The sequence below is a fragment of the Pipra filicauda genome, unplaced genomic scaffold, assembly GCF_003945595.2.
Source record: "Pipra filicauda isolate LSUMZ 115617 unplaced genomic scaffold, ASM394559v2 scaffold520_size808073_pilon, whole genome shotgun sequence".
Taxonomy (NCBI): Eukaryota; Metazoa; Chordata; class Aves; order Passeriformes; family Pipridae; genus Pipra; species Pipra filicauda.
In genome coordinates this window covers 306,404-333,193 of record NW_024104666.1, presented here as the reverse complement: position 1 = coordinate 333,193, position 26,790 = coordinate 306,404, and the positions used below count along the sequence as shown (strand labels likewise).

Here is a 26,790-nt window from a genome sequence, read left to right as displayed (position 1 = left end):
GGGGCCCTGGCCCTCCCCACTGAGCCCCCGGGGCCCCCAGTGCCACACCCAGCGCGAGGGGCACCCCCGGCGTTTAACCCAAGCCCCAGATCACGGCAGGGCAGGGCAGCGAGCGGGGCCGGGGCGGTGTCGCGGATGTCGCCGCGGTTCGGGCTCGGGGGCGATGCCGGTGACGCTCCCGGGCGGGCGGGGCGGGGGCAGCGATGGCGGTCACTCCGTGAGGGCGGCGGGGGCTGTGGCGGGGCCCGGGGAGGCGGCTGTGCTGTCCCGGCGGGGCCGAAGGTTCCCGGTGGGGCCGAAGGTCCCCGGCGGGCCCCGCCGCACCGGGCGGGTCGCTGGGCGTGCCCGCGGTGCCCCCGTGCCCCCGAACCCCGCCCGGCGGCCGTGACGCGCGGGGCCCTCACGGGGAGGAGCCTCCGCCCTCCGCTCCCGCCATCACCAAACTTTGCGCTGGTTCCCGGCGGCCGCCGCCGCCTCCTCCCGGCACATGGCCCCGGCACCGCGGGGCTGAGCTCCGCCACCGCCCCCGGGCGCGGAGACACCGCCGACAGCGACACCGCCACCGCCGGAGCGACCGGTCACCGCCACCGCCGCTGCCCGGGTGCGGCGGCTCCCGGCGCGGCGCGGGAGGACGGGGCAGAGCGGCGAGGGGCGGCCGGAGGCAGCGGGGCCGGTGCCCATGTGCCCGCGGTCGCGGCGGGGCGATGAGGCCGCGATGAGCACGGCGGGCGAGGGCACCCTCCGGCCCTGGAAGCCCGACCCGGGGCAGGCGGACGGGGGGCGGCCGCCCCCGCCGGGCCCGGCGCTGCCGCTGACCCTGAGCGTGCTGGCCTGGCTGGGCACCGGCACCACCATGGCCGGCCTCAACAAGTGGATCTTCGCGGCGCACGGGTTCCGATACCCGCTGCTGCTCTCCTCGCTGCACATGCTGTCGGGGGTGGCCGTGGGGTACCCGCTGGGCTGGGCGCGGGGTGCCCGCTCCCCGCGGCCCCGCGCCCGCATCTACCTGCTCAGCCTCACCTTCTGCACCAGCGTGGCCCTGGGCAACCTGGGCCTGAGCTACGTGCAGCTGGACGTGGCCCAGGCCGTGGCCACCACCACGCCGCTGGTGACGCTGGTGCTGGGGGTGCTGGGGGGCCGGCGGCCGCACCCGCTGCAGTGCTGGGCCATGGGCCCGGTGTGTGCCGGGGCCGCCTGCAGCATCGCCGGCGGGCTCCGCTTCTCCCAGCCCGGCTGCGGCTTCCTGCTGGCCGCCACCGTGCTCCGCGCCCTCAAGTCCATCCAGCAGAGTAAGTGCCACCTGTCGCTGTCCTGCATGTGCGTCCTCCTCTGGCGCGGCCCCTGGTGCGCGGGTGGGCTGGTGGCACCCCGGTGTCACCGTGGGGCTGGGGACGCTCCCTGCTCGCTCATGCTGCCCACCCTGGCTCTGGTATCACCTCAGTGCCACCCCCCTCCCCACCCTGTACTGGATGTCATCCTAGTGTCACCCCAGCCCCAGTGCCACCCCAGCCCCGCCCTGTCCCTGGTGCCACCCTAGTGCCACCCGTTGCCCACCCTGTCACTGGTGTCACCCCAGTGCCACCCTGGTGCTGGTGACACTCCCTGCCCACCCTGGCCCCAGTGCCACTCCGTTGTCACCCCAGCCCTGGTGGCACTCTGGCTCCCAGTGTCACCTCCGCCCCAGTGCCAGTTCTGTGCCATCCCAGTCCTGTTGCCACCTGCTGTCCTCCTTGGCCTTGGTGCCACCCTACTGTCACCCCAGCACCACGCCTTGCCTACTCTGTGCCTGGTGTCACCCCAGTGCTACTCCAGTGCCACCCTTGGCCCCTTGGGGCTGTGTCATGCTCCTGGCCCTGAAGTGATGTGACCTCAGTTTGACCTCAGTGATGACTCCATTGGTGTCCTTGTGGTGTCCCCTGGCACTGCTGGCTCCTGGTGACACTGTCCCATGTCTTGGGGCCATGGGGAGGCACAGGGATACCCAGCCTGCCCCATTCCCATGGGCTCCCTGCCAGCACTGTGGGCTCTGGACCCCTGTGAGTCCCCCATTCCCAGGGACTCTGGTGCCACCCGGGCCATGGTGTCCTTGGCAAGTGGCAGTGAGGAGCCAGCCAGGATGTTTTTGGCTGGGAAGGGAGTGTTTCCTCTGGAGCCTGTGACTCAGGGCACTGCAGGGATGGGCTCTGCTGTGGGGCCCTGTGCCCTCCTGGAGGTCCCTTTGGCTGTACCGAGGTGCTGTGGCCCCCCAAGGGACACCCCTGCCCATCATGCCACTGCCCTGTCCCCTTGTCACCCCCATGGAACACGGACAGTGGCCCTGGGGAGCCTGGGGGCTGTTCTGTCCCCCATGGACACAGCACTGCCCCTTGTGCATGTCTGTGTGTGGCAGCCAGCCCTGTCGTGCCTGCTGTCCCCACTGTCCCCAGATAACCCAGAGGGGGGACGTGGGGACAATGCTCCGAAACAGGCTGGGGAAGCTGCCCTGTCCAACCCTGTCCTGTGGCACCCTGACCCCCAAACCAGGACACCCCTGAACCCGGACACTGACTGAACCAGGGCACCCTGTAAAACCAGTGAATCCCAAAAATGGGAAAGTTTTGAACTGGGGTGTCTTCTGAACCAAGGCACCTCCAAACCAGGGAACCCTCAAAGTGGGGGACACCCCCCAAGGCAGGGGACCCCCAGCCCACAGAAGGGACTGTCCCCTCCATTTCCCCCTTTCCAGTGACATTTGGAATTTTTTAACTACTTGGGCAGCGAGCAGGGACCCATATTGGTGGGTGTTCCCATCTGGGGGTGTCCCTGTGGGTGCTGGGTGTTCCCCTTGGGTTAGTGCCCCTGTGTGTGCTGGGTGTCCTAGCTGGGTGGGTGCCGCTGCAGGTGCTGGGTGTCCCCCTGGGTTGTCTCACACATCCCCCTGACTGTCCCCTGTCCCCCCAGGTGTGCTGCTGCAGGAGGACCATCTGGACGCGCTGTCCCTGCTCGGCCTGACGTCCCTGCCCAGCTTCGTGCTGCTGTTCGGGGCGGCCGTGGCGCTGGAGCTGGGCCCCTCGTGGCAGGGGGTGCTGCGTCCCGACGCCGCGCTCTGGGGCTGCGTCCTGCTCAGCTGCCTGGGCTCCGTCCTCTACAACCTGGCCACGTCCTGCCTCCTGTCCCTCACCTCCGCCCTCACGCTGCACCTCCTGGGCAGCCTCACCGTGGTGGGCAACCTGCTGCTGTCCCGCCTGCTGTTCGGCACGCGGCTGGGCGCGCTGGGCTACGCCGGCGTGGCGCTGACGCTGGCGGGGATGGTGCTGTACCACCAGCCCCAGCTCCTGGCCGCGTGCTGGCCCCTGCGGGCGCCGCGGCGGCACCCGCGCCACAAGTAGGGGTCTGAGGGCGGAGCGGGGGCGAGGGAGGCTCTGAGCGAGGGCAGGGGGGCTGCGGAGCTCGGCTCAGCGAGCACGTGTGTGTGCTGAGGGGGGTCATGCCGGGCACGCGTGTGTGCCAGTGTGTGTGACACTCTGCACGTGTGTGTGACTGTGCACGTGTCTGCCAGTGTGTGTGACACTCTGCACGTGTGTGTGACTGTGCACGTGTGTGCCAGTGTGTGACACGCTGAGCGCACGGGTTTGCCAGTGTGCCCACATGGGTGCTGAGGTGCACAGTGCTGTGCTCATGGGTGTGACTGTGCACACGTGTGTGCCAGTGTGTGTGCCACTCTGCACGTGTGTGTGTGCCAGTGTGCCTGGCTCTGTGTGCCCACGGGAGTGCTGAGGTGCACAGTGCTGTGCACGTGTGTGCCCGTGTGTGGCTCTGTGCACATGTGTTTGCTGGTTTGCACAGCTCTGTGCACACACCTGTGGCTGTTTGCACAGCTCTGTGAGCACGTGTTTGCTGGTGTGCACATGTGTCTGCCAGTGTGTGTGACTCTGCACATGTGTGTGCTGGTGTGCACAGCTCTGGACATGTGTGTGCTGATGTACACAGTGCTGTGCACATGTGTGTGCCAGTGTGTGTGGTACTGTGCACATGGGTGTGCTGGCATGCACAGCTCTGTGCACACGTGTGTGCTGAGGTGCGTGGTACCATGTACATAGTGGGTGTCCCACTCTGCATGGTTGTGTGTACATGTGGTTTGCATGGCTCTGCGCACACGTGTGCTGGGGTGCACAGTGCTGTGCACATGTGTTGGTGTGCATGGCTCTGTGTACACATTTGTGGGTTTGCACAGCTCTGTGTGCACACACGTGTGCTGAGGTGCACGCTGCTGTGCACACGTGTGTCAGTGTGCATGGCTTTGTGTGCACATGTGACAGTGTGCACAGCTCTGCGTGCACACGCGTGTGCTGAGGTGCACAGTGCTCTGCACTGCACATCCCTACTGATGTGCAAGGCACTGTGCACGGGTGTGTGCTGGTGTGCACAGCTCTGTGAGCACACGTGTGTTGATGTGCACACGTGTGTTGTGTGAAGGCTCTGCATGTGCAGGCAGGTCTTGTGCACGTGTGTGTTGGTACAGACTGTACATATGTGAGTGTGTGCACAGCTCTGCGTGTGTGTGGCACGTGTGTGCTGCTGTGCACAGCTCTGGGGGGGTCAGGCAGGTACAGGTGTGCACACAGGCTCTGTGCAGGTACCTGTGTGTGTGTGTGTGTGTGTGTGTGCAGCTGTGTGCCCCAGCTCCACACGTGTGTCCCCGTGTGCACATGCAGGCTGGGAATGCTCAGGGACATGGCTGTGGATACACGACTCTGGATACAGGACTCGGGGCATCTGGCTGCTGTCCTGCCTGGGGAAACAGAACTGTCTGTGTGTGTTCATGTGTGTGTGTGTGTGTGCACGTGTGTGTGTGGGTGTTCACACGTGTGTGTGTCACTGCTGAGCTCTGCTGGCTGGAGTGGACGCTGGCTGTGTGTACACACTGTTCTCATGGCCAAACAGGATGCCCAGGACAGGGCAGGTGCGTGTCCCCTCCCCTGTCCCCAACCCCACCGTGTTGTGACAATCCCATGGGGCTGCCGGTGGTGCTGCCAGCGTCACCTTTGTCCCAGCTGTGCCCTTCCAGCCCCCACAGCTCCCTGTCCCCGTCCCTCCCAGCGTGCCGTGCCTGGCACAGACTGGTATCCGTGGCAGAGATGGCGAGAGCCCGGCTGAGGGGACGGGGACAGTCCAGACCACCCGCCATCGCTCCAGGGCGGTGCCAGGCTGAGGCGCGGGACGATGCTGGGCTGTGGTACAGCACACACCATGGCAGAGGGACAGCCCTGTGTGTGCCCTGGCACCGCCGGGGGCCGTGGGGGCCATTGCCACGCTCGTGTCTCCGTGCCGGGGCCGAAGGACCCAGCTCCGATTGCACTTGTCCCAAAATAAAGCTCTATTTTTGTCGTACGCCACCCTCGGCTCGCGGTGATCTCCTGCCCGAGGGGGGAGGAAGGGAGGAACCGCTCAGTGTAGGGGTGGGAAACAGGCATGGAAATGCCTCGGGATGTCCCCGTGGCCGCTGTGTCTGAGGGCTCTGCTCCAGTGCAGGGACAGCCGTGGTTTGGCAGCCCCAGGACTGGCACTGGGACCCTCCCGGGAGGGTGTGGTGACACGGAGAGGAGTCACTGACCGCATGTCCGGGGCTGGTCCTGCTGGGAGCCTCGCTCTGCCCCGGCGCAGCACTGGAGCATCCTGCTCCCTGAGTCATGGAATCGTGGAATATCCTGAAGTTGGAAGGGACCCACAAGGATCATCGGATCCAACTCCTGGCTCTGCTCAGGACAGCCCCAACAATCACACCATGTGTCGCCAGTCCGGCCCCTCCAGCCCGGTGACTCACCCCACCGCATAAGCACGACCCTCTTCCCCTGGAAAATCCCTGCTCGCTCCCGCCCTCTTTCCCAAACAGCGATTTGCTTCCATTATCAGGGCAGGAATTTGGAGGCCACTTCCAGCAGCACCTGGGGAACGGCTCCTTCCCAGCACACACTGAAGGGAGGGCAGCTCTCCGGGGTGTGCCGGAGTGCCACGGCTGGTGCCACCTTTGGCAGGTGCTCCAGGTGTGGCTGGAGTGGTGCCCATCCCAAAAGGGACACAAAGGGCCCCCAGTTATCAGCCAACAGCCCCTGTGCTGGCCAGGAACCTGTTTACTTTCTAGGCTCACATTCCAGAGGCTTTTCCATAGCAGGGAGGGTTGGAAGCCCTCTTGGTTTTCTGGGAGGAGTGGAGGGACCTGCAAACCAGCCACCTGTGGCATCGCCGGTTCAGGAGCCCTTCCCCAGGGAATTCTTGCCCATCCCAGCTCCTGGACTCATTTGCTGGCACTGGGTCTGCCCAGATCCTGACTCCATCCACAGCTTTGCCTTTTCCACCTTGGATTCCTGCTGATTTCTCCTTGGTGCCCTACTGCTCCAGGGAGCTGGGCTGGGCACGGGGGTCCCATGGGCAGCATTCCTGGTGGGACTGGGAGTTGTGCTGCCCGTGGAGGGCAGTGGCAGGAGGGCTGGCCAGGTGAGGTGACTTTCTCTCTGGGTATTTCGGGCCGTGATCTCAGCCTGGTGTCATCCCTGTGCTCCGGCCAGGCCCCGGGGAGGATTGGGTTTCCCACTGGCAGCAGCTGCCCATGTGCTGAGTCCAGCACTGCTCCGGCCGAGCTGGATGAGGGAAAGGCATCCCAGCCCTGGGGGCTTTGTGGGAGGGGAGCAGATGGGACCCCTTTCTGGAGAGCAGCCCCTGGCACGGGGCAGGACCAGCGCATGGGGAGGGGTGACCCTCCTGAGGAGGGGTGACAGCTCTGAGTGGTGACAGCAGGAATGGTGGCACCTCCATATGCTTGGAGGTGCTGGCTGGCAAAGAATCATGGAATTATGGAATCCCAGGATGGTTTGGGTTGGAAAAGGACCTTAAAGCCCATCCAGTCTCACCCTCTCCCATGGGCAGGGACACCTTCCACTAGCCCAGGTGGCTCCAAGCCCCCTCCAACCTGACCTTGGACACTTCCAGGGATCCAGGGGCAGCCACAGCTTCTCTGGGCAACCTGTGCCAGGGCCTCCCCACCCTCACAGGGAAGGATTTCCTCCCAATATCCCATCCAATCCTGCCCTCTGGCAGTGAGAAGCCATTCCCCCTTGTCCTGTCCCTCCATCCCTTGTCCAAGTCCCTCTCCAGCAAGGAGCTACAGGTGAAGCATGGAACTCTGAGCTGGGAGAAATTAAATCCAATGGGACAGTTTAGTGATGAGATCCAGCCAGGCAGTTTCTCTTGGATCTGCTTCTAAACCACTGCTGAACCTTCCTTGGAGGCAGCGATGGATGGTGCTGTGAGCCCTTGGTGCAGGAGCAGGGGAGAGGAAATCCAGGTGGATTTACTGTGTGCCTGGGAGCACAGGGTGGAAATTATCTCTGTTTCAGGACAGGGATTAACTGCTGCCTGTTGGGAGCTCACTGCATCGGCAGGGTGGGATTTGGGATCTGCAGTGGGAGGCAGCAGGGACAAACACTTGCTAATCTGGGGAGCCTGAGCCAGGAAATAATATCCCTCTGGGATATGCTGGGCTGTGCTCTTAAACCATCCACATCACAGTCCTAAAACTGTGTCAGGGACTGTTGTGGCTCCAGAGATGAAATTATGGCAAAGCCTTTTTTAGGGTAGATGGAAGATTGCGTTTTTCCTGGTGGGACAGCCCAGCTCAGGGGGGGCAGGGATCTGAGGATGCTTGAAGCTGCTTAAGCCCAGCTGGAGGCCAGGAGATGGACAGGATGAGCCTTCTAGCACCACATTCTCTGCTCCAGCACCCACAAAATCTCTCTAGAATGTTCCCTTAACCATTTTGGGGCAGGGGGGCTTCACCGGTGGCTTCACTGCTCACTCTCCATGTCCCAGGCTCCTGCCCCACGCTGAACAGGCTGTTGGCTCAGTCACCAAATTTCTAGAAGATGAAATCACAGGAGCTTGAAGATATTTTTAAAGTCATAGAATCAGAGAATCATGGAATTGTTAAGGTTGGAAAAGCCCTCTAAGACCATCGAGGCCAAATGTTCTCCCAGCACTGCCAAGGCCACCACTGTCCCCAGGTGCCACATCCACATGGCTTTGAAATCCTTTCAGGGAGGGGGACTCCACCTCTGCCCTGGGCAGCTGTGCCAGGGCTGAACAGCCCTTTCAGTGAACAAATTTTCCCAATATCCAACGTGACTCTCCCCTGGCACAACTTGAGGCCATTCCCTCTCTTCCTGTCCCTTGTCCCCTGGGAGCAGAGCCCGACCCCCCACCTGGCCTCACTCCCTCCCCTCAGCTGGGGCTGTGGGACCCCCTCCAGCTGAAACCAGAATTAACAGAGGGGTTGGTGTGAGCGATGCCAGAGTGTGCCCAGATGAGGCTTCTGGTTCCCAGTGACACGATGACTTCGTGCAAGGATTCCCACTGACAGTGCACTTCCTTGGATTGCTCCCATCCTGGCTTCCCAGACCACCAGGGAATGGGGTTCTTCACGAGCAGCTCACCCAAATCATAGAATCGTGGAATGGTTTGGGTTGGAAGGGACCTTAAAGATTGTCTCATTCCAATGCTCTGCCACGGGCAGGGACAATAACCATGGATCTCCCAAGAGAGGCCAAGGCTCCTCCTGAAAAAGCCTTTGGGCAATCAGGCTGGGGGAAGGAATGGTCAGGACATCTTTGGGTCTCTCCCAGTCAGAGATGCTGCCTGTGCTCTCCATTCCCTCTCTGGAATGCAGCAGATGACGGGACTCTGGGTTGCTGCCTCAAAACCCAAAGCTCTATCCCAGTAAGGAAAAACAGCTGTTGGTGACACTCCAACTATCCTGACTCACAGCAAGTTGCTGTCCTGCCTCAGCAGCACAGTTTGTTCTGGAATAAAACAACACTCCCCGAGCACGTGGTGGTCTCAGAGTCCCTGTCAGGGCCCTGGAACAAATGAGATGTGAAAACTGGGCTGACTGTCTTTATAGCAAGATTCTCCATTGCTGGTGTAGCTCAAACCCCCTGCACTCCCAGCAGCACAGACTTCACACTCCAACCCCTCAGAAGAGCTTATTTCCAGTGCTCTGGCATGGATCTAGAAGAACTGCTGCTGGTTTTCCCTGGATTTCCTGCCAAGAGGTCACACCAGCTCGTTGTACTCGGAGCAGCTGCGTTACTCTTCCTTCGTTTCCACAACCCCGGGGCACCATCCCTGCTGGAGAGCTGAGCCCCCGGAGCCTGCGGATGCTGAAGTTTGTGCTGGTCGTGTCCCTGCCCCAGGAGCTGCTGTTGGGCTGTATCAGGGATTCAGGCAGGATTCGACCCTGGAGAAAACCAACCATGTCCTAGGCTGATCCCACAGTGGATCCCACAGCAGGGCAGGGGGGATTCTGCCCCTCTGCCCCCTCGGGTGAGACCCCCCTGCAGAGCTGCCTCCAGCCCTGGGGAACAGCACAGGGAGGACGTGGAGCTGCTGGAGAGAGTCCAGAGGAGGCCACGGAGATTAGAAGGATGGAGCACCTCTCCTATGTGGAAATGCTGGGAGAATTGGGATTGTTCAGCCTGGAAAAGAGAAGGCTTCAGGGTGACTTTGTGGCCTTCCAGTACCTGAGAAGGAGCCTCCAAGAGAGATGGACAGAGACTATTGACAAGGGCTTCGAGAGACAGGACAAATAGGAACGACTTCAAACTGAAGGAAAGTAGGTTTAGATGGGATATTGGGAAGAGATTCTTCCCTGTGAGGGTGGGGAGGCCCTGGCACAGGTTTCCCAGAGAAGCTGTGGCTGCCCCTGGATCCCTGGAAGTGTCCAAGGTCAGGTTGGACGGGGCTTGGAGCCACCTGGGCTGGTGGAAGGTGTTCCTGCCCATGGCAGGGGGTGAGACTGGATGGGCTTTAAGATCCCTTCCCACCCAACCCATTCCATGACTCTGTGTTTCTGTGACTCTGTGCCCATCAGGGACATGGAGTGATGCTGCCAGTGGGGTCCTGCTCACCCTGTGTGTCCCCACACTGTGGATCCCGGGTGCCCTGGAGCCCGACAGCTGGAGATGCAGGGGCTGGGGGTGTCCCTCACGGGGACACAGGGGTGCTCCATGTGGGGACAGAGGGAGGTCACCACCTTCAGGCAGCCATTGGTGACGGTGCCAGTCCGGTGGGTGCCAATGTCACCATGGCAACCACCGACCACCAACAGCAGGGGCCAGCGGGTCATGGAGGAGCAGGGCAGGACAGGGCCTCGCGTCACCTTCTTCCCACCGCCCCAGAGCCGGCGGTTCGAGGGGCCCCGGTGCGGGGCTGGGGGACCCTCACACCGTCCTGGGCTGGGGGACCTTCATGTGGGACTGGGGAACCCCCCTGGGTTGGGGGACCCTCACACCCTCCTGAGGCTGGGAGACCCCACTCTGGGCTGAGGGACCCTCCCGCTCAGGGGCTGTGAGCAGGCCTGTGGGCCATGGCTGAGCCCCCACTGCACCCCCTGCTCTCTGACACAAAGCCCTTCTCACCCAGAGCAGCCCTGGGGACTGGGACCTCGACCCGGACAGTGTCCTGCCCGGCTCCACTGTCCACGAGCAGCTGCTCCTGGAGGAGAAGGTGGGCTCTCCTCTCCCCCTGACCCCTCCAGGCCCTGCTGGTGCTGCCCCCCTGGGATGGGGTTCGTGGCCCCCTCTGGCACAAAGGGGCCTTTAGGTCTTCAGCATCAGGATAGGGGTGCCAAGGCTCCCTCCAATGGTCAGGAGGAGGCAGCTCTTGGATTTGGGCCACCTTTGACATGAATGGTTGAGCCTCCATCCTGACCTCTGGACACAGCTGCCGTATCCTATGTCCAAGCCACCTGTGGTTTGGAATGAGCTACAGGCATTTTTTGCCATGGGCTTAACCCGGACTCAGATGTTGTTCCTAAGATATCCTGGGAGAAAGTAGGTTTAGATGGGTTCTTCCCTCTGAGGGTGGTGAGGCCCTGGCACAGGTTGCCCAGAGAAGCTGTGGCTGCCCCTGGATCCCTGGAAGTGTCCAAGGCCAGGTTGGACAGGGCTTGGAGCAACCTGGGCTAGTGGAAGGTGTCCCTGCCCATGGCAGGGGGTGGGAGATGGGGTTTAAGATCCTTTCCAAACCAAACAATTCTGGAGTTCTGTGATTACACATACTGGGGCTTTTTCCTTGGCCATACTGAGGGATATGGTGGGATGTGTCTCTTCCTGAAGACAAGCATCACTTTGGAATCCTTTATTTCATAGTAGGACAGAGGCTCTCAGGTCTTACATTTGCTTTCACAAAGGTAAAACAATTTGAAGAGGCCAAAAAGAAGACTAAAAGTCTCCACAAACAGCTACAGCAGCAGTTTTTGAAAGACCAGGAGAGAAAGATGGAGTGGAAAAAGAAGGCAGAGGAACAGTTTAAAAAATCCCTGGAAGTGTTCGATCGCAGGAGTGGGAAGGTGCCCGCCCGTCCCACCCGTCCTTCGGCGGCGGCTGAAGCGAAGCCCAAGAAGCCAGCGGCTGCTGCCGACAAAGAAAAGAGCAAGAGACGCGTCTAGAGAGCTCCTCCTGCAGGCTGTGCCCCGCTCCGGCCACGGCTTCCAACCCGCTGGAATTTTAGGAAGTTAACGGTCCCGTTACAGCAATAAATCAGCACAATCCCTCCCCCTGTCTGGTGCTGCTGCCCTTGTAAATCCGTGAGGAGGTGGTGGTTGGAGAGCTCCGGGCTGGAAACGGAGCAGTGGCAGCTGCAGGAATGAAACACCTCTCCAAAGACTGTTTTCCTTTGTGAAAGGGATGGAGCTTTTCCTGGCTCGTGCCTTGAGGGTGTTTGGGCACTGAACTACCCAAGGGCAGTGGGCACAGCCCCAAGGCTGCCAGAGCTCCAGGAGGGTTTGGACAACGCTCTGAGGGACAGGGTGGGATTGTTGGGGTGTCTGTGCAGGGCCAGGAGTTGGACTGGATGATCCTTGTGGGTCTCTTCCAGCTCAGGAGATCCCACGATTCTGTGGCCTGATTTTCCAGTCCCCATCACAATGTTGAGGTTTCATAACATAAACCTTTTCTCCTTGAAATGAAGTTGCTAATTTTTTATGCTTCCCAGTGGCCTTGAGGGAATAATTGGATCTTGGAAGGTTGCTGTCACATGCTCAAGTTTTTTCTTCACTGGATTGAAAAATGCTCAGTACCTTCAAGCTGTGTCCCTCAGCTGGAATTCTGAAGAGAAATCTCATGACTGATGAGAAAGGCATAGCTCAGACTCCAGGACAGCACAGGCAAGTCAAACTCCAGTGCTCAAAACTGGGAGCCATCAGGCCTTGACAATGAATTCTCCATTTACTCTAAGACTATTTTTTTAAAGAAATAAAATTTTTCCCTAACCTCTCCACAGACATGATTCAAGTGCTGAAAGGCTCTGAAAGTACTGCATAGAAAACAAGGGTTTGGCACCTACATTGGCTTCAAACCACAGGTCTATCAAGTCTTGCCTTTCCTGAGTATTCAAGGCACCTTCTTGTTGTTTGTCCTCCTCCCAGCTGGGATAAATCTGCCCTGCACACTGTCCTCTCCATGGACAGGCCCTTCCTTCTTGACCTCAGCTTTTGCCTGTTGGGTTTGTCCAGGAAAATGGGGATCTGCTGTTCACCACAAGGAACTGGATAATCTTTAAGGTCCCTTCCAACCCAAACCATTCTGTGTTTCACTGTGACAGCTGCTGGATAGGACAGACAGGGAACATCTCTGGTCGTGCTGGCACCAGTGACAGGATGGTGTCCATCTACACCACTTTTTGAGCAGCACTGACACCCAGAGATGTGTTGAGGTGAATAATAACAAAATGCCAACAAGCAAATCCTGCCACAAGTTTCTAGAGAGGAGCTGGAGGTTGCCACTCAGGGGTGGCCGACCTGTGCTGGCCACCCCTGGGGTTTTCCTTGTGGGAAGATGCTGTGAGAAAAGGACTGGTTTAAAACCAAGTGAGAGAGTGGATTTGGTGGCCATTCATGTGTTACCACACAGGGCTTCAGCTGCTGTTTGAACACTGCTCTGCTCATCCAGCAAAAAGCCCACCAGGGTCCCCCAGCTCACCTATTCCCCTCCAGCCCCCACCAGCCTGACCTGCCCTCCATGGCCTTTGGACTCTCCTGTACATATCCAGCCTCCACAGCATCCTGGAGCAAGGTCTTGGTGTTTAATAATGGAATGTGAAAAACCAGCACCCTTAGGTTGTTGTAAACCTACAATCTGGGCAGATTCACTGCATGTCCCCAGTTCTTGTGCTAGGAGAAGCAGAGACTGGCTGCTCTTTCCTTGTCTCCCCATTTTCTGATTCCAGAGTCCTTGGCTTTGTCCTCCCTCCATCAAACTCTCAACTCAGGTGGGTTCAGGTTGGCTCTGCTGTGCAGTTCATCCCTATTGCTATGGTAACAACTGCATCCATCCATCCACCCACCATCCATCCATCCACCCACCATCCATCCATCCACCCACCATCCATCCATCCATCCACCATCCATCCATACATCCACCATCCATCCATCCATCCACCATCCATCCATCTACCCCCCATCCATCCATCCATCCACCATCCATCCATCCATCCACCATCCATCCATCCATCCACCATCCATCCATCCACCATCCATCCACCATCCATCCACCATCCATCCATCCACCATCCATCCATCCACCCACCATCCATCCATCCACCCACCATCCATCCATCCACCATCCATCCACCATCCATCCATCCATTCATCCATCCACCATCCATCCACCATCCATCCATCCACCATCCATCCACCATCCATCCATCCATTCATCCATCCACCATCCATCCATCCACCATCCATCCATCCACCATCCATCCACCATCCATCCACCATCCATCCATCCATTCATCCATCCACCATCCATCCACCATCCATCCACCCACCATCCATCCATCCACCATCCATCCACCATCCATCCATCCATCCATCCATCCACCATCCATCCACCATCCATCCACCATCCATCCACTATCCATCCATCCACCATCCATCCACCATCCATCCATCCACCATCCATCCACCATCCATCCATCCACCATCCATCCACCATCCATCCACCATCCATCCACCAACCATCCATCCACCCATCCACCCATCCACCCATCCATCCATCCATCCCTCCATCCACCCATCCATCCTCCAAAAGACACCCTGAGCACCATGGGGGTCCCCAGGCGGTTCCTGGGATGCAGCAGCACCCTGAAGGGAACAGGGATGTGTCCTCCCCTTGCCACGGAAGCAGAGGGGCTGTGGGGCTCTAACAGAGCTCCTCTGTGTGGAGCTCACAGAGCTCAGCCCCTCTGGGTCCCTCCCCATCCTCCCCGTGCTGGGAGAAGCCAGTCACCAGTTTCTCCAGTCCCCCAGCTCAGTGCTGTCCTTGATCCCAGTGTTCCCACGGCAGGAGTCAGCCCGGGCACGCAGCAGCACCCCTGGGACAAAGAGCCCCAGGCCTGGGGTGATGCCTGGCCCCCTTTGCCCTGTCCTCACCACCTCCCCAGCCCCATGGCCTGGAAGCCCCTGGAGCTGTTGGAGCTGTACTGTTCCCCAGGGCAGGCTGTGGGTGTTGGCAGTCCCCTGGACCTGGTTCTGCAGGGGTTGGGTCTCTGGGCTGATCCAGCCCTGGGTGTTCCCACTCGGCACAGCAAGGAAGCAGCTGGAATTTGCCTGGGAGACTGGAGGTTGTGACTTAAATAGAACTATAGAATCACAGAATCTTTAAGGCTGGGAAATCCCTCTGAGATCATCAAGTCCAACTGTTCCCTCAGCTCTGCCAAGGCCATCACTGACTATGTCCCCAAGTGCCACATCCACGGCCTTGAAATCCCTCCAGGGATGGGGACTCCACTCCTGCCCTGGGCAGCTGTTCCAATGACTGACCACCCTTTCCAGGAAGAAATATCCCAATATCCAACCTGACCCTCCCCTGGCACAGCTGGAGGCCGTTCCCTCTCCTCCTGTCCCTTGTTCCCTGGGAGCAGAGCCCGACCCCCCCGGCTCCCCCCTCCTGTCAGGGGGTTGCAGAGCCAGAAGGTCCCCCCTGAGCCTCCTTTTCTCCAGGCTGAGCCCCCCTAGCTCCCTCAGCCCCTCCTGCTGCTCCAGCCCCTTCCCAGCTCCGTTCCCTTCCCTGCACACGCTCCAGCCCCTCAGTGTCTGTCTTGTCGTGAGGGACCCAAAACTTAATTGAGGATTTGAGGTTTGGCCTGACCGAACTCACACACTCTGGTCTCAGTACCCTGACACATGCAGGGAGATTTTCCTTTCCCAGAGCTGCCCACAGCTGGCTGCAGAGATGCTTCTGCCTGAGCCCATGTCCCTCTACACTCCTGCTCCTGCCACCCAGCTCCAGCCTGGTGCTCCCACATCCAGCCCAGCACCTCCAGGCCAATATCCAAGTGGGCTGCCCCTTTTGAGTCCGTTTGCTCAGAGCTTACACTAAAACCCCACCACACTCGTCTCTTCAGCAAGTTCCGTACTGCAGGGACTCCCTGGATTCTCCATGCCCTTCCTGAGCCTTTCTCACAGGCTCTGGGGGCCAGGGAAGTGCAGAATCCTTCCCAACTGCTCACTATAGGGATGAGAAGCACGTCACCCCACTGACGGCACAACATGGGAATGAGTGAACAGCACCAGGAGCTGCAGGTGGAATGTGGTCAGGGATCAGTCAGCCCTGTGGATTCCTCCAGGGCTTGGTGTGATGCCAGAGCTCCACATTCCCAGCAGAGTGCGAGGCAAGGCTGCAGCCAGAGGACGGTGGCAGGAGGGGACTGTCCCTGCAGTGACAGGTTGTGGTGCTGTTGGCTGTAGCAAGGCTTCATTGTGTGCTTCTGCTCTTTCCCCATCATTGCACAATCGGTTTAAATCATCCCCTCCCTGCTGTCCCTCCCCCTGTCCCACACACGGGTGGCAGCAGGAACAGGGAATTGTTGGGGCAAGCCAAGCTGGGGTGGATCAGGGCCTTTCAAGCTGGTTGGGTCCCACACTCTGTGCTTCCCTTTGCCATAGAGGAGCAGGATCCAGCACCTGGAGAGGGGTTTGGATGGTGGGGGAAAGCCCAGCTGGGGCCAGGGAGGTCTCTGGTGCTCAGGTGTCTGTCACAAGGCCCTCGTGCTGGAACAAAGCCAGACTCAAACCATGGGAGACTCTGTGCTTGGGCTGTACCTGCACCCAGGGTTCTCCTGGCTCTCCCTTCCTTGCTCAGATGTGTCCCATGTAATTTGGATTCTCGGGCACCTCTGGCTCTGGGCAGTGATGCAGTCTGGTGGCTTTGGGTGCAGGGAATTGTTTGAGGATGGATCTGAGGTTTTCCTACTTCCTGGATGAGGTGGGATTGACGCAGGTTCAGTGGTGTTTCACCCAGCTCCCAAATCGACCTGGTTTCCTTCCTGGTGCAAGAGCTGCTGCTGGCCTGGAGTGGTGTGTGAAGCTGCAGGACAAGTCAGGCTGCTCTGGACTTGTGTCATCACCTCCATCTCTGCCTGCAGGATGGGAATGTCTGTAATTACCCAGATCCAGGAGGGAGCAGCAGTGATCCGCAGTCTTCCCTACTTTAGAGGAGGTTTGGATGAGACCCACGGCTCCGCTCTTTTTCTCCTCCCTTCCTGTACATCCCAAGGACTTGCTGTCCCTTGAGCAGGCTGTGTGCACCAGGACACAGGGGACTGGTGACAGTCATTGGGCAACTGATCCCATCTCCAGGCCGTGGTCGTAAGGAAGGCCAGGTCTGCAGTTCTTGGAGAGCAGTGGCCCATTTCAAATGAAGCAATCAAGACACTCCTCAACTTTGCAAAGAAAAAGACAGTCTTTTCATGATGGATTTAATTGCCAAAATGTCTTCAGGGCATGTGGCCTCTTGCACACAGGGTGAAAGACCCTGTTTTGGGACAAGAGGAAATGACCTCAAGCTGTGCCACGGGAGGTTTAGGCTGGATAGTAGGGAAAATGTCTTCACTGAAAGGTCTGTCAAGCCCAGGGCAGTGGTGGAGTTCCCACCCCTGGAGGGATTTAAAAGCCGTGTGGATGTGGCACTTGGGGACATGGGTCAGTGGAGGCCTTGGCAGTGCTGGGGAAGGGTTGGGCTCGATGGTCTCAGAGGGCTTTTCCAGCCTTAATGATTCTGTGATTCTGTGTCTAGCCCAGCACCCCAGAGCCAACACAGGCCTGCTCTGATCCACGGTCCTGATCAGTTTGGGAAGGCACAGACCTGGGCAAGCCTTGCCACCACCTCCGTGGGTGTCCTCTCCTCCATCCTGACCAGTGCCAGGCCATAAACCCCAGCCTTGGTGGTCCCACTGCATCTCCCATCACCAGACTCTTGTTTGCTTTGCGTAGGGAAAGTTAATAACGTGTGACGTGCTGGAGCAGTGGCACAGCCCCAGCGCTCCAGTTTTATTCACGGGCTCCGACACGCCAAGCCAAAATAAAGGGAACACTCAGGCCAGGGAAGGCTGAGCCCCGGGACAAGGCTCCCTGCCGGCTCCTGCCCCAAGGACACAGCTGCCATCACCGGGAGCTGCCCTGGCACCCAGCGTTTTGCCAAGTTTCCCGCTGGAAATCAAATCCCTCCTGTCCCGAGGGCACCCGTGTCGCTGCCCGGGCAGAGGGCGAGGGCACGGCCGCTGTGCAGCGCTCGAGGGCCAGCAGCTGCCTTGCAGGGGTCGCTAATTAATTCACGGGTAACCAATTAATTGCACCTGTACAACATCAGCGTCCTAATCAGCTGAGGTTCATTACCACTTTTATGGCCCTAAACGCTGCAAAAGCAGTCACGTTAACGGTTCGGTTTAGGGGAACTCGGATGTGTCTGGTGATTCAAAACGGCCCCCTCGGGGCTCCTGGACACCCACTGGGCTGACCCGCGCCTGGCAGATTTGACCTCCAGGGGATGAAGTTTGTTTTTGAGGTTATTCGTCGTGCTCTCAGGAACACAGGTCTGGGTAGCCCGAAGCGGACGCGCTGCCTCTTGTCCCCCTCCCCATCGCCCTCACGACACCCCCCCCCCGCCATGACAGACCCCCCCCCGCCCCCTGGCAGGTCGCCACCGCGGGGCTCCTCATTGGACAGCGGCGCTGTCAATCAAGCGATGGGCGCCGCTGAGGGGCGGGGCCTCACGGGGCGGGGCAAACGCCGCTCGCCATAGGCTGTCCGGAGAGACCCCGCCCCCTCGGTCGCCTGGCAACGTGAGGCGCTGGCGGCGGGTGGGACCGGGACCAGGATCGGGATTGAGGCAGGGACTGGGGTCGGGATCGGGACCGAGCGCGCTGCAGGCCGCCGGGGGCCGGCACTCCCCAGTAACGGACCCCTGGGACTCCCCCTCCACCCGGGGATCCTCCCGGCCCGGCCCCCCGAGCCGCCCGCCCCTCACACGGGGGATGCTCCCCCCTGGGAGTCACGCCCCGCCGACCGCTGACTGTCCCACAGCCGGGGGTCCCTGGGTCCCCTGCTGCCCCAGACCCACACCCAGGGACCATTCGCTCCCTGTCAGCCTCCTACACTCCGGTGCCCCCTGCCCCCTCCTTGTGCCCTCCCTGTCCCCTCCTCTCGGCCCTTTCCCTCAGATTCCCCTCCCACCCTCTGGCAGTGCCAGGCCTGAAGCGTAGAGGTTTCCTACTGGGAACCCTGCCCACCCTTCCAAGGTGGGCACAGGACCCTACAAGAGCTGCAGACTGTGCTGCTGTGGCTCAGCTGCTCCTCAGAAGCAGTTGGGAGCTTTCCTCCCACCACCCTTCGAGGCCAGGAAATTATTGTTAAGGGAATATTATTGCCTTATTGTGGGCATTCAACAGCCTCTCTGGGACAGAGACCAGCTCTGACCCACGACTGCATGTCCTGACCGCATGCCCACACCCAGGGAGAACTCCAGTGTCATCTGAAACTCACACATTTTCCTACATTACCTTGTTTCCCTAATGCTGTCATCATGGTTTTCTCTTAGAGAGAACATCCAAGAAGGAAGATTTAAGTGACAGTGGCAGCACAGGGACCTTGATGTTTTTTGAGAGTCTCACCTTGTGTGCGAGCTGTGTCCCTTCTAGACTTCAAACCACTCAGCCCACAGGTTGAATCCATGGCAACAGGGAATCCAGCTGCATTCCAAGCATCATCGTGAAGTAAAGAACCCTGGTGAAGGACATGGCAACTCCAGAGAAGGCAACGACCCCCTTAGGTGCCATGGGGGTGTTGGAGCCACGTCAGCTAAAGCCTGATAGCGCAGAGACGGAAAGAATCCTGACTGTCTTGGATGAGACCATTACCAAGCTGGAGATGACCAGGTTGATCCCACGGATCACTGGCTCCCTGGAGAGGTTTGCTAGGATGCTGGGACCTGAGATCACAGCCAGCCTGTTGGAGCACCAAAAGCTTTCAAACGAAATGCAGCACCTGCTCGCCAGCCCTGGAGCACAGGAGAGCATGAGAGCCAGGGAGCAACGCCTGAAATGTTCTCTTAGACACATCCTGAGGCTCCTTCTGGCCAACCCTTTGCTTTGCCAGGGACTGAAATATCAAGTCCAGGTGAGAGCATCACCAGCTGATGCGTTTATCAAAGCCTTTGCGGAGTTCAGGGATTTCATGCTGGAGAAGCTCCTGACCAGTCCTGCCGAAGAGCGAGAAAAGATTCAGTTCGTGGAAGAAATGTCCCTCAAGGCTGAGCAAAACACTGAAGTGATCACAGCTCTACAGGCAGAGCTGGCAGCAGCAATCCAGACTCGAAAGGAGGAGGTATGTTCTTGTGGGAATATTTTTCCGCAAAGTGTTACTGGAACAAAACTTTGGTAACTAAAAACTGACCCCTTTATTGCAGTTCTGAAAGAGCAAGTTCCAGAAATCATTTCTAAACCAGGTCCTAAACTTAAAGATGCTATTTTTATTGGAAAATAGAATGAGGATGCTTATTGCACACTTGACTTTTTTTTAAAACTTGAATTTGGCGTGTTTTGAAACTGTTCTCACCAGCCAACTTGAACGAGACAAGTTCCAGAGGAGCTGCAGGACAGACACAAATTGCTGTGGTGGTGTCTTGGCAGGGTGACAGTGCCAGCTGCTTCGTTCCTGCTGATGAAACAATGAAAAGTCATTCCAGGGAGAGATTGCTCTGATTAAAATCCATTTTTAATGTCTGCCCTGTCTTCACTCTTGCTTAAAACCAACATTTCTGTGACTCCCGACTCTAATAGCTGCCTTGGAGCATTTGTGATTAATCAGTGATTATATGAATTACATCAATTTTTAATTTTATCTGCAGCTGAGGTGCAGATGAATGACTGGGCACTTCCCAGGCACTTTCCAAGCCTGTGGACTGTGCCAAGCATCCAAGCCCTGAGCTCCTGACAACAATCCTTTGTTTTCTACATGTGCTCCTCATTCTTCTCCCTGCAAGAGGGGTCAGTGAGGGAGGTTTTGTCCTGTGCTCGCTGCGCTGGACGGTGCTGGCAGAACCAAGAGCCTGCTTTCCCCATTCCCTCTGCTCCTTGGAGATCTGGGAATTGAGACACTTGAGATTTTTATGTGCAATTTGGCAGCTTGGCCAGGGCATCGTGGATAAATCTGTTTCACTGATCCCAGCTGGGGATTTCCCCAGACAGTCACTCGGAGCCTGATCCAGCTCTCAAGGGAGACACGGGGCTCGCTCCAGGGAACCTGCTTTTGGCTGTTCCTCAGGTGGCAGTGCCAGTGAGGCTTGGGGTGGTTTGTTCACTCTCCACCTTTACTAACGGGGTCCCAGAGGAGCAAGGGAGGAGGTTTCCAAAGCTCCTGTGTAAATCTAACTCTTCCCTCAGCCAGCAGTGGCAGGTCCTTGGTGTTACCTGAGCAGGCACCTAAGGGTCTCTTCTTGGATCTCCTCAATCTTTGCCAGGTCTTTTTTCTCCTGCCCACCTTAAGCCTCGCTGGCATTTCCCAATGATACTCCTCTTGTTTTCTGGCTCTAGATGGACAGGAAGGACAAAATGATTGAAGACCTCAAAACCACCATGGAAAATCTGGCCAAGGACCGCAAGGCTGAGATCCAGCAGATGAAGAAGGAAGGGGCAAAACAGCGAGAAGAGGAGGTGAAAGCTGCCCAGGGCAGGTGTGCCAGGCTGCAGGAGGACGTGCAGCGCCTGCGAGTGCAGTTCAGTGCCCTGGTAGAGGAGCATCGAGCCTCGGAGCTGCTTCTCAGGAAGGTAAAGGGGAGGAGAGCTCTGGGACAGGAGATTTAAACCTGTTTGCAGAGCTGTCAGCTCTGCCTGCTGTCTGCTGCAAGAGATTCCTTGGTCCCTGCTCGTTCCTGGCAGGATGCACATGGTGTTTGTCAGAGCACACCCGCTCTGTCCTCATGCTCTGCTGATTCCAGTGGAAAGCAGCCCTGCAGCGACAGCAGGGATAGAGCCTGTCACAGGTCCTGCTCCTGCCTCGGCTCTGGGAGCACCTTCCCACGGAGCTGTGACATGGCATGGGAGAGGCTGTGGATGGGCAGAGTGCAGGGCAGCAAGGCTGGAGCAGGACAGGTGAGGGATGGTGGAGAAACAAGAGATCTAGTGTAGGGTGAGCAGAGCAAACACAATATTGGCTTGATAGAAAGGCATCTTTTAGAGTTGATTTAGTGTTCAAGGTGAATGTGGCTCATGTTGAGGGCTCAGCAGTTCCTGCTCTGCTTGGCATGTTGCTGAAGAGATAAGCCAAGGACTCGGGGTGGGTTGAATGAGGGTAAATGTGATTTCATAGAATCATCCCAGAATGGTTTGGGTTGGAAGGGACCCATCCAGTCCCACCCTCTGCCACAGGCAGGGACACCTCCCACTAGCCCAGGTTGCTCCAAGCCCCCTCCAACCTGGCCTTGGACACTTCCAGGGATCCAGGGGCAGCCACAGCTTCTCTGGGCAGCCTGTGCCAGGGCCTCCCCACCCTCACAGCCAACAATTCCTTCCCAATCTCCCATCTATCCCTGCCCTCTGGCAGTGGGAAGCCATTCCCCCTTGTCCTGTCCCTCCATCACTTGTCCCCAGTCCCTCTCCAGCTCTCGGCGCCTTTAGGCCCTTCAAGGGCCTCTCAGCTCTCCCTGGCACCTTCTCTTCTCCAGGTGAAACCCCCCAGCTCTCCCAGCCTGTCTCCAGAGCAGAGGGGCTCCAGCCCTGGGAGCATCTCTGGGGCCTCCTCTGGACTCTCTCCAGCAGCTCCACATCCTCCCTGTGCTGTTCCCCAGGGCTGGAGGCAGCTCTGCAGGGGGGGTCTCAGCTGAGGGGGCAGAGGGACAGAATCCCCCCTGCCCTGCTGCCCACGCTGGGGGATCAGCCCAGGGCACGAGGGGGGTTCTGGGTGCCAGGACACATGGGCGGGGCATGTCCAGCCCCAAACACAGCAGCACCCCAAAGTCCTTCACCCCCCAGTGCTGAGCAGATACAGGAGGAGGAAACAGGAGCACAAGGCAGGCTCAGGCCTCTGGAGCAACAGCTCTGCCCTGAGGAGAACACTCTGGTGACACAGAATCTAGAACTGGAAAAAGTTTCCCTCCTCATTTTGCTCCTCCTGGATATTCCCTCAAACCATCACAGCCCCCCACGGGCAGGACAGCCCAGGCTGGTGGTGGGGGTATCCCTCACTCTTGCTTTGGGTGATGCAGTACAACTTGACAACAGGGCTGGGCACTGACAAAGCACCAAACCCAAGTTAGAGCCACAGTACAACCCCAAAAATCTACCCATTTACACCTCCTTGGGCAGTGTCAGGCAGTCCCTGGGGCTGCAGAGCACAGCAGGGCTTGTTGAGGAGTGCTCAGCTCATTCCAGCACTCAGGAAGACGCATTTATTGACCACAGAGGCCTCCTTTCCTCAGCAAGTACAAGTTGTACTCGTGTACAAGTACAAGGTTGTACTTGTGGTCTAATTAGCTGAGGTGTGACCTCATGATGGCCTGGGAGCCCTTGGGGCTTCCTGGGGCAGTGTCACGTAGGAAATCATGTGGCACCTGAGATGGACCAGGAATGATTCCACAGAGCACGGATACAGCAGTTGGGGATAAACTGCCCATAACTGCTTGCACAGCAGTACAGCCACTGCAAAACTGTTCTACAGCCAGAAATATCCCTTCTTTTAAAAGAGCATCTTCTGAGTACTTTCTGTCCTGTGTTCATGCTTTGCAGTTCTTTATTGCTTCTATTTTAGGGTGGTTTCTCCGGTTTGTCGATGACTTACCGCATTCCATAGGATACATTTATTTCCTCCTGCAGAAAGCACCTTTCAGGTGCTGTTCAACTCCCCAGCTCCACGCTGTCAACCAAATAAAGCCCTTTGGGCCTCAGGGAATGTCCCAGGAGAATCCTCAAACCAGGGCAAACCACATATGTGTCAGCTGAGGGAAGCCTGTTCCAGGGACGGGGTGTTATACACAGATACAGTGATGCTGGGGCTCAGAGATTCCCTGCTTTCTCACTCAGGATCCTTCTCACTCAGGCCCCAGGTGCCTGCAGGGATCTGATCTTGTTTTGTGTTTCAGAGGAAGTGCAGAACGGAGGAGGAAATTGAGAACTGGATCCAGAAATACGACACAGACATGGCAGCAAAACAGGTATTGGCTCTAAACTGCTTTGCTCTGCCATGAGGGAATTCGCTCAGGTAGATTCCTGTCCAAATGGACATGTGGCTCTTACCCAGGAAGCCATGGAAGTGACAGACAGATCTCCATCCAGATGAACTGCAGGAAAGGGATCTTTGTCCTGCTTATGTGTCCAGGAGTTCTCTGCTCCTTTGGTTTTAGGAAAAGCTACATCCACTACTAAATCACACAGTATTTGGGGGCCTATGGGTTGCCACGTTCTTTCAGGCACGTCCACCACATGCCAGGGAGCAGGTTTTTCAGGTTTGCTCCAATCCTCAATCCTCATGGCTCTATCTGGTGCCCAAATCCCACTCCTGTTCCTGCTAGATCCTTTAGAGATGTGCTGGGTGCTAAGGAACCCAACAGCCTGCACCCAACTGAGCCATAACAGCCTGAGGGTCACATGAGCACTCCCAAACCTCACCTCTGGGAAGGCCCTGGTGGCTTCCCCGTTCCTGCACTATTTATGGGGATGGATAAAAGCTGCTGGACTCCAAAATGCAGGGAGGGGCCTGAAAGCTGCTGCTAATTGTAAGGAATGATTCCCCCGGTCAGGTGTTTAATAATGGGATTATTTTGGTTTCCTGTCTGTGGGGAGGCAGGAGCAGGTTTGGGGTAGAATTTGTCAAGGCAGACACCCCCTCCACTGTTCTCAAATATTCCATTGTGGGAGGATTTTTCAGAAGAACATGAAGATACTGGGACCCAGCATCTCATGAAATTCCCTGGGTACTGGGCACATGGTTTCTTTTTGAATCCCTTTGGAAAAGCTCAGCTCAGCTCCCTGTTGTGGTCCTGCAAGGGTTTGGGATGGGTTTCAGGACCCTTGGGGGTCTACAGGGGGGAGCTGAACTGCTGTACCTGCCAGGCCACGTTCGAGGCGATTCACGCTGTCTACACCGAGGAGAAGGCCCAGCTGGCCCAGCTGATGGAGAAACACGCTCTGCTGCTCCAGGAGTATTCCCAGATTGAGGAGGAGCGCAAGATGCTTAAGCAGAAGGAGGAGGAGGAATTGCAGGAGCAGGCCAGGAGGAACCGTGCCGCCACCCGCATCCAGGCTGCCTGGAGAGGCTACGTGGTGCGGTCCTTCTTCAAGGCAAAGCTGAAGAAGGCCAGGGCCAAGGCCAAGGGCAAGGGAGGCAAAAAATAAAGCCCCAAATCCCTTCTTTGCCCCAGCAAAGCTGCTGGGTCTGAGCTCTTCCGGATAAAAACATTAAACTGTTAAGTTTGGAAAAGACATTTAACTACCGTGTTCACCACTAAAATATGTCCTCAAGTGCTACATCCACATGTTTGTTTGAACACTTCCAGGGATAGTGACTCTACCACTTCCCTTGGCAGTCTGTCCCAGAGCTTTAGAGCCCTTTCCATGATAAAAGCTTTCCTAATATTTAACATAAAGATCCCCTGGCACAACTTGAGGCTGATTCCCCTCATTCTGTCAAGTCCTGGGTGTGTGGATTTGGGAGCCCGTGTCCCTTTCCACAGGAGGAAGCTGCAGGACTGTGAGTGAGTGACATGAGTCCTGCCTGGGCACCATCCTTGGAGTCTGCAGTTTTTAGAGGGTGGGATGTGGCACAGCCCAGCTCAAGCCGTGTTCCCAATCCTGCAAGCCACTCCCAAAGCTAACTGCAAGCTGGGAGCAAACAGCCTTTTGGATCCAGCCTCCCAGTGACACTTCTTTACCTGTGGCCCTTCCTGGCAACCTCCTTTCCCAGGAGAGGGCAGTGGCAAGGGCTACAAAGCCCAAATAGTCTCCATGATCAGGTGAGGCCACTCTCTCCTCTGACAGGGCCAAGGGAGGTGTGTTCCCTTCCTTGCAGCCACAGGAGATGCCAGGATCTGGGAGGCTTTGAGATGTTGGTACCCATGTGGGCAGTTTGTTGTCTAGGTACCTCTCTCCAGGGAATCTTTGGTTCCAAACACCAACAGCCTTAGAGTTTCTGGGAAAAGATTGTTCAGCCTGGAGAAGGGAAGGCTCCATGGAGACCTTGGAGCCCCTTCCAATGCCTAAAGGTGCTCCAGGAGAGCTGGAGAGGGACTTGGGACAAGGGCCAGATCCCGAGGTTTGGAGCACAGTGCCCGCACTGGAGATTTCACATGGCTGGGGGAGCCCCCTCACCCTCCCCGCACCCTGCAGGGCTGTGTGTGCAGGTGATGGGTGAGAATAATGGGATCAGTGGGATCAGGGTGGATTAGGGAGATCAGGGAAAGGTGATCCCCAGGCTGGGGGGGCAGGAAAGGAAGGGCAGAGGATAGAAGAGGAAAGAGGGAAGGGAAAAAGGAAGAGAAGAGGGAAAGGAGGAGAAGAGAGAAGGGAAGGGAAGGGAAGAGGGAAAGGAGGAGAAGAGAGAAGGGAAGGGAAGGGAAGAGGGAAAATAAGGGAAGAAGGAAGGGAAGGGAAGGGAAGGGAGAAGGGAAGAGGGAAGGGAAAGGAAGTGAGGAGGGAAGGGCCCTCAGCAGATGGGGACACCTGGCTGGGCAGCACCTGCCACTGCCCCCATGGTGCCCTGTGGGGAAGGGACCCCTCAGGCATAAAATCCAGGCCCATGGGCTGGGATGGGGGGGGAGCAGCTGAGAGGGACAGCGGGATGGGGCTTTTCCTCCTGGCAGGGAAGACAGTCCCAAGGAGGATTTTTTACGGGAAAATTTTTATGGGAACTATTTTTTTTTATATCCCAATTTTTTATATCCCCTCCCCACTCCCCCGGCATGAAATGGCGGCGGGGGGTCAAAATGGCGGGGGGGGGCTGAGGGGCCGTTCCCGCCCCGCCGCCGGGGGGCGCACGCCGCCACCGCCCCCCCGTCCCCCCCGCCCGCACCCCCCCGCTCCCCCCCCGCGGTCACGTGGCGGCGGCGCCGCCCCCGGTCGGCGCGGACGGGCCGGGGCGGCCCCGCGAGCGGCGGAGCCTCGGCCGGGCCCCGCGGGGTCTATGGGGAAGGCGGCCGCGCTCTGCGCCGGCGGCACCCGCGGGCTGGTCTCGCTCCTCAGCGCCGTGCCCTGCCTGGCCTGCCACGAGCTGCCGGCCATGAGCAGCGAGCCGGGCGGCCGCGGCGGCGGCGGCGGCGGAGGAGGAGGAGGGGGGGGTCCGGCGGGGGGTCCGCCCGCCGCCCCCCCGGGCTCCGACACCTACAAGGGGTGGCTCTTTAAGTGGACCAACTACCTGAAGGGCTACCAGCGCCGCTGGTTCGTGCTCAGCAACGGGCTGCTCAGCTACTACAGGTACCGGGGCAGGGGCCGCGGGGG

General features: G+C 58.3%; 3 protein-coding genes and 1 long non-coding RNA gene across 7 annotated transcripts in view; 3 read left to right on the top strand and 1 right to left on the bottom strand.

Annotated features, from left to right (window-relative positions):
* Positions 1-280: 280 nt before the first annotated feature.
* SLC35E4 (solute carrier family 35 member E4) lies at positions 281-5,375 on the top strand. 2 transcript variants are annotated; one of them, XM_039386992.1, is made up of 3 exons: positions 281-1,289; positions 2,941-3,220; positions 3,319-5,375. In XM_039386992.1, exons 1-3 carry the CDS (start codon positions 680-682, stop codon positions 3,374-3,376), a joined length of 948 nt encoding a protein of 315 aa, XP_039242926.1. In that variant the 5' UTR covers positions 281-679; the 3' UTR covers positions 3,377-5,375. The 2 variants fall into 2 exon arrangements, with proteins under 2 accessions (XP_039242926.1, XP_027576577.2); XM_027720776.2 differs by having other exon boundaries at positions 284-1,289; positions 2,941-5,375.
* A 3,534-nt stretch (positions 5,376-8,909) lies between these two features.
* Positions 8,910-10,072, bottom strand: LOC113987738. The gene is made up of 2 exons (XR_003540640.2): positions 9,939-10,072; positions 8,910-9,268 (listed from the first exon to the last, which is right to left on the bottom strand). It is a non-coding gene; the product is annotated as an uncharacterized LOC113987738 (long non-coding RNA).
* An 8,173-nt stretch (positions 10,073-18,245) lies between these two features.
* IQCD (IQ motif containing D) lies at positions 18,246-24,787 on the top strand. 2 transcript variants are annotated; one of them, XM_027720780.2, is made up of 5 exons: positions 18,246-18,261; positions 18,906-19,690; positions 20,899-21,132; positions 23,442-23,513; positions 24,412-24,787. In XM_027720780.2, exons 2-5 carry the CDS (start codon positions 19,103-19,105, stop codon positions 24,691-24,693), a joined length of 1,176 nt encoding a protein of 391 aa, XP_027576581.1. In that variant the 5' UTR covers positions 18,246-18,261; positions 18,906-19,102; the 3' UTR covers positions 24,694-24,787. The 2 variants fall into 2 exon arrangements, with proteins under 2 accessions (XP_027576581.1, XP_027576580.1); XM_027720779.2 differs by lacking the exon at positions 18,246-18,261 and having other exon boundaries at positions 18,329-19,690.
* A 1,644-nt stretch (positions 24,788-26,431) lies between these two features.
* Positions 26,432-26,790, top strand: part of OSBP2 (oxysterol binding protein 2) — a 105,132-nt gene continuing 104,773 nt past the window's right edge. For both annotated transcript variants that reach the window (XM_027720772.2, XM_027720771.2), the window contains exon 1: positions 26,432-26,766. In XM_027720772.2, the coding sequence (XP_027576573.1) occupies positions 26,477-26,766 (290 nt within the window). In that variant the 5' untranslated portion in view covers positions 26,432-26,476. The remainder of the gene's footprint in view (positions 26,767-26,790) is intronic.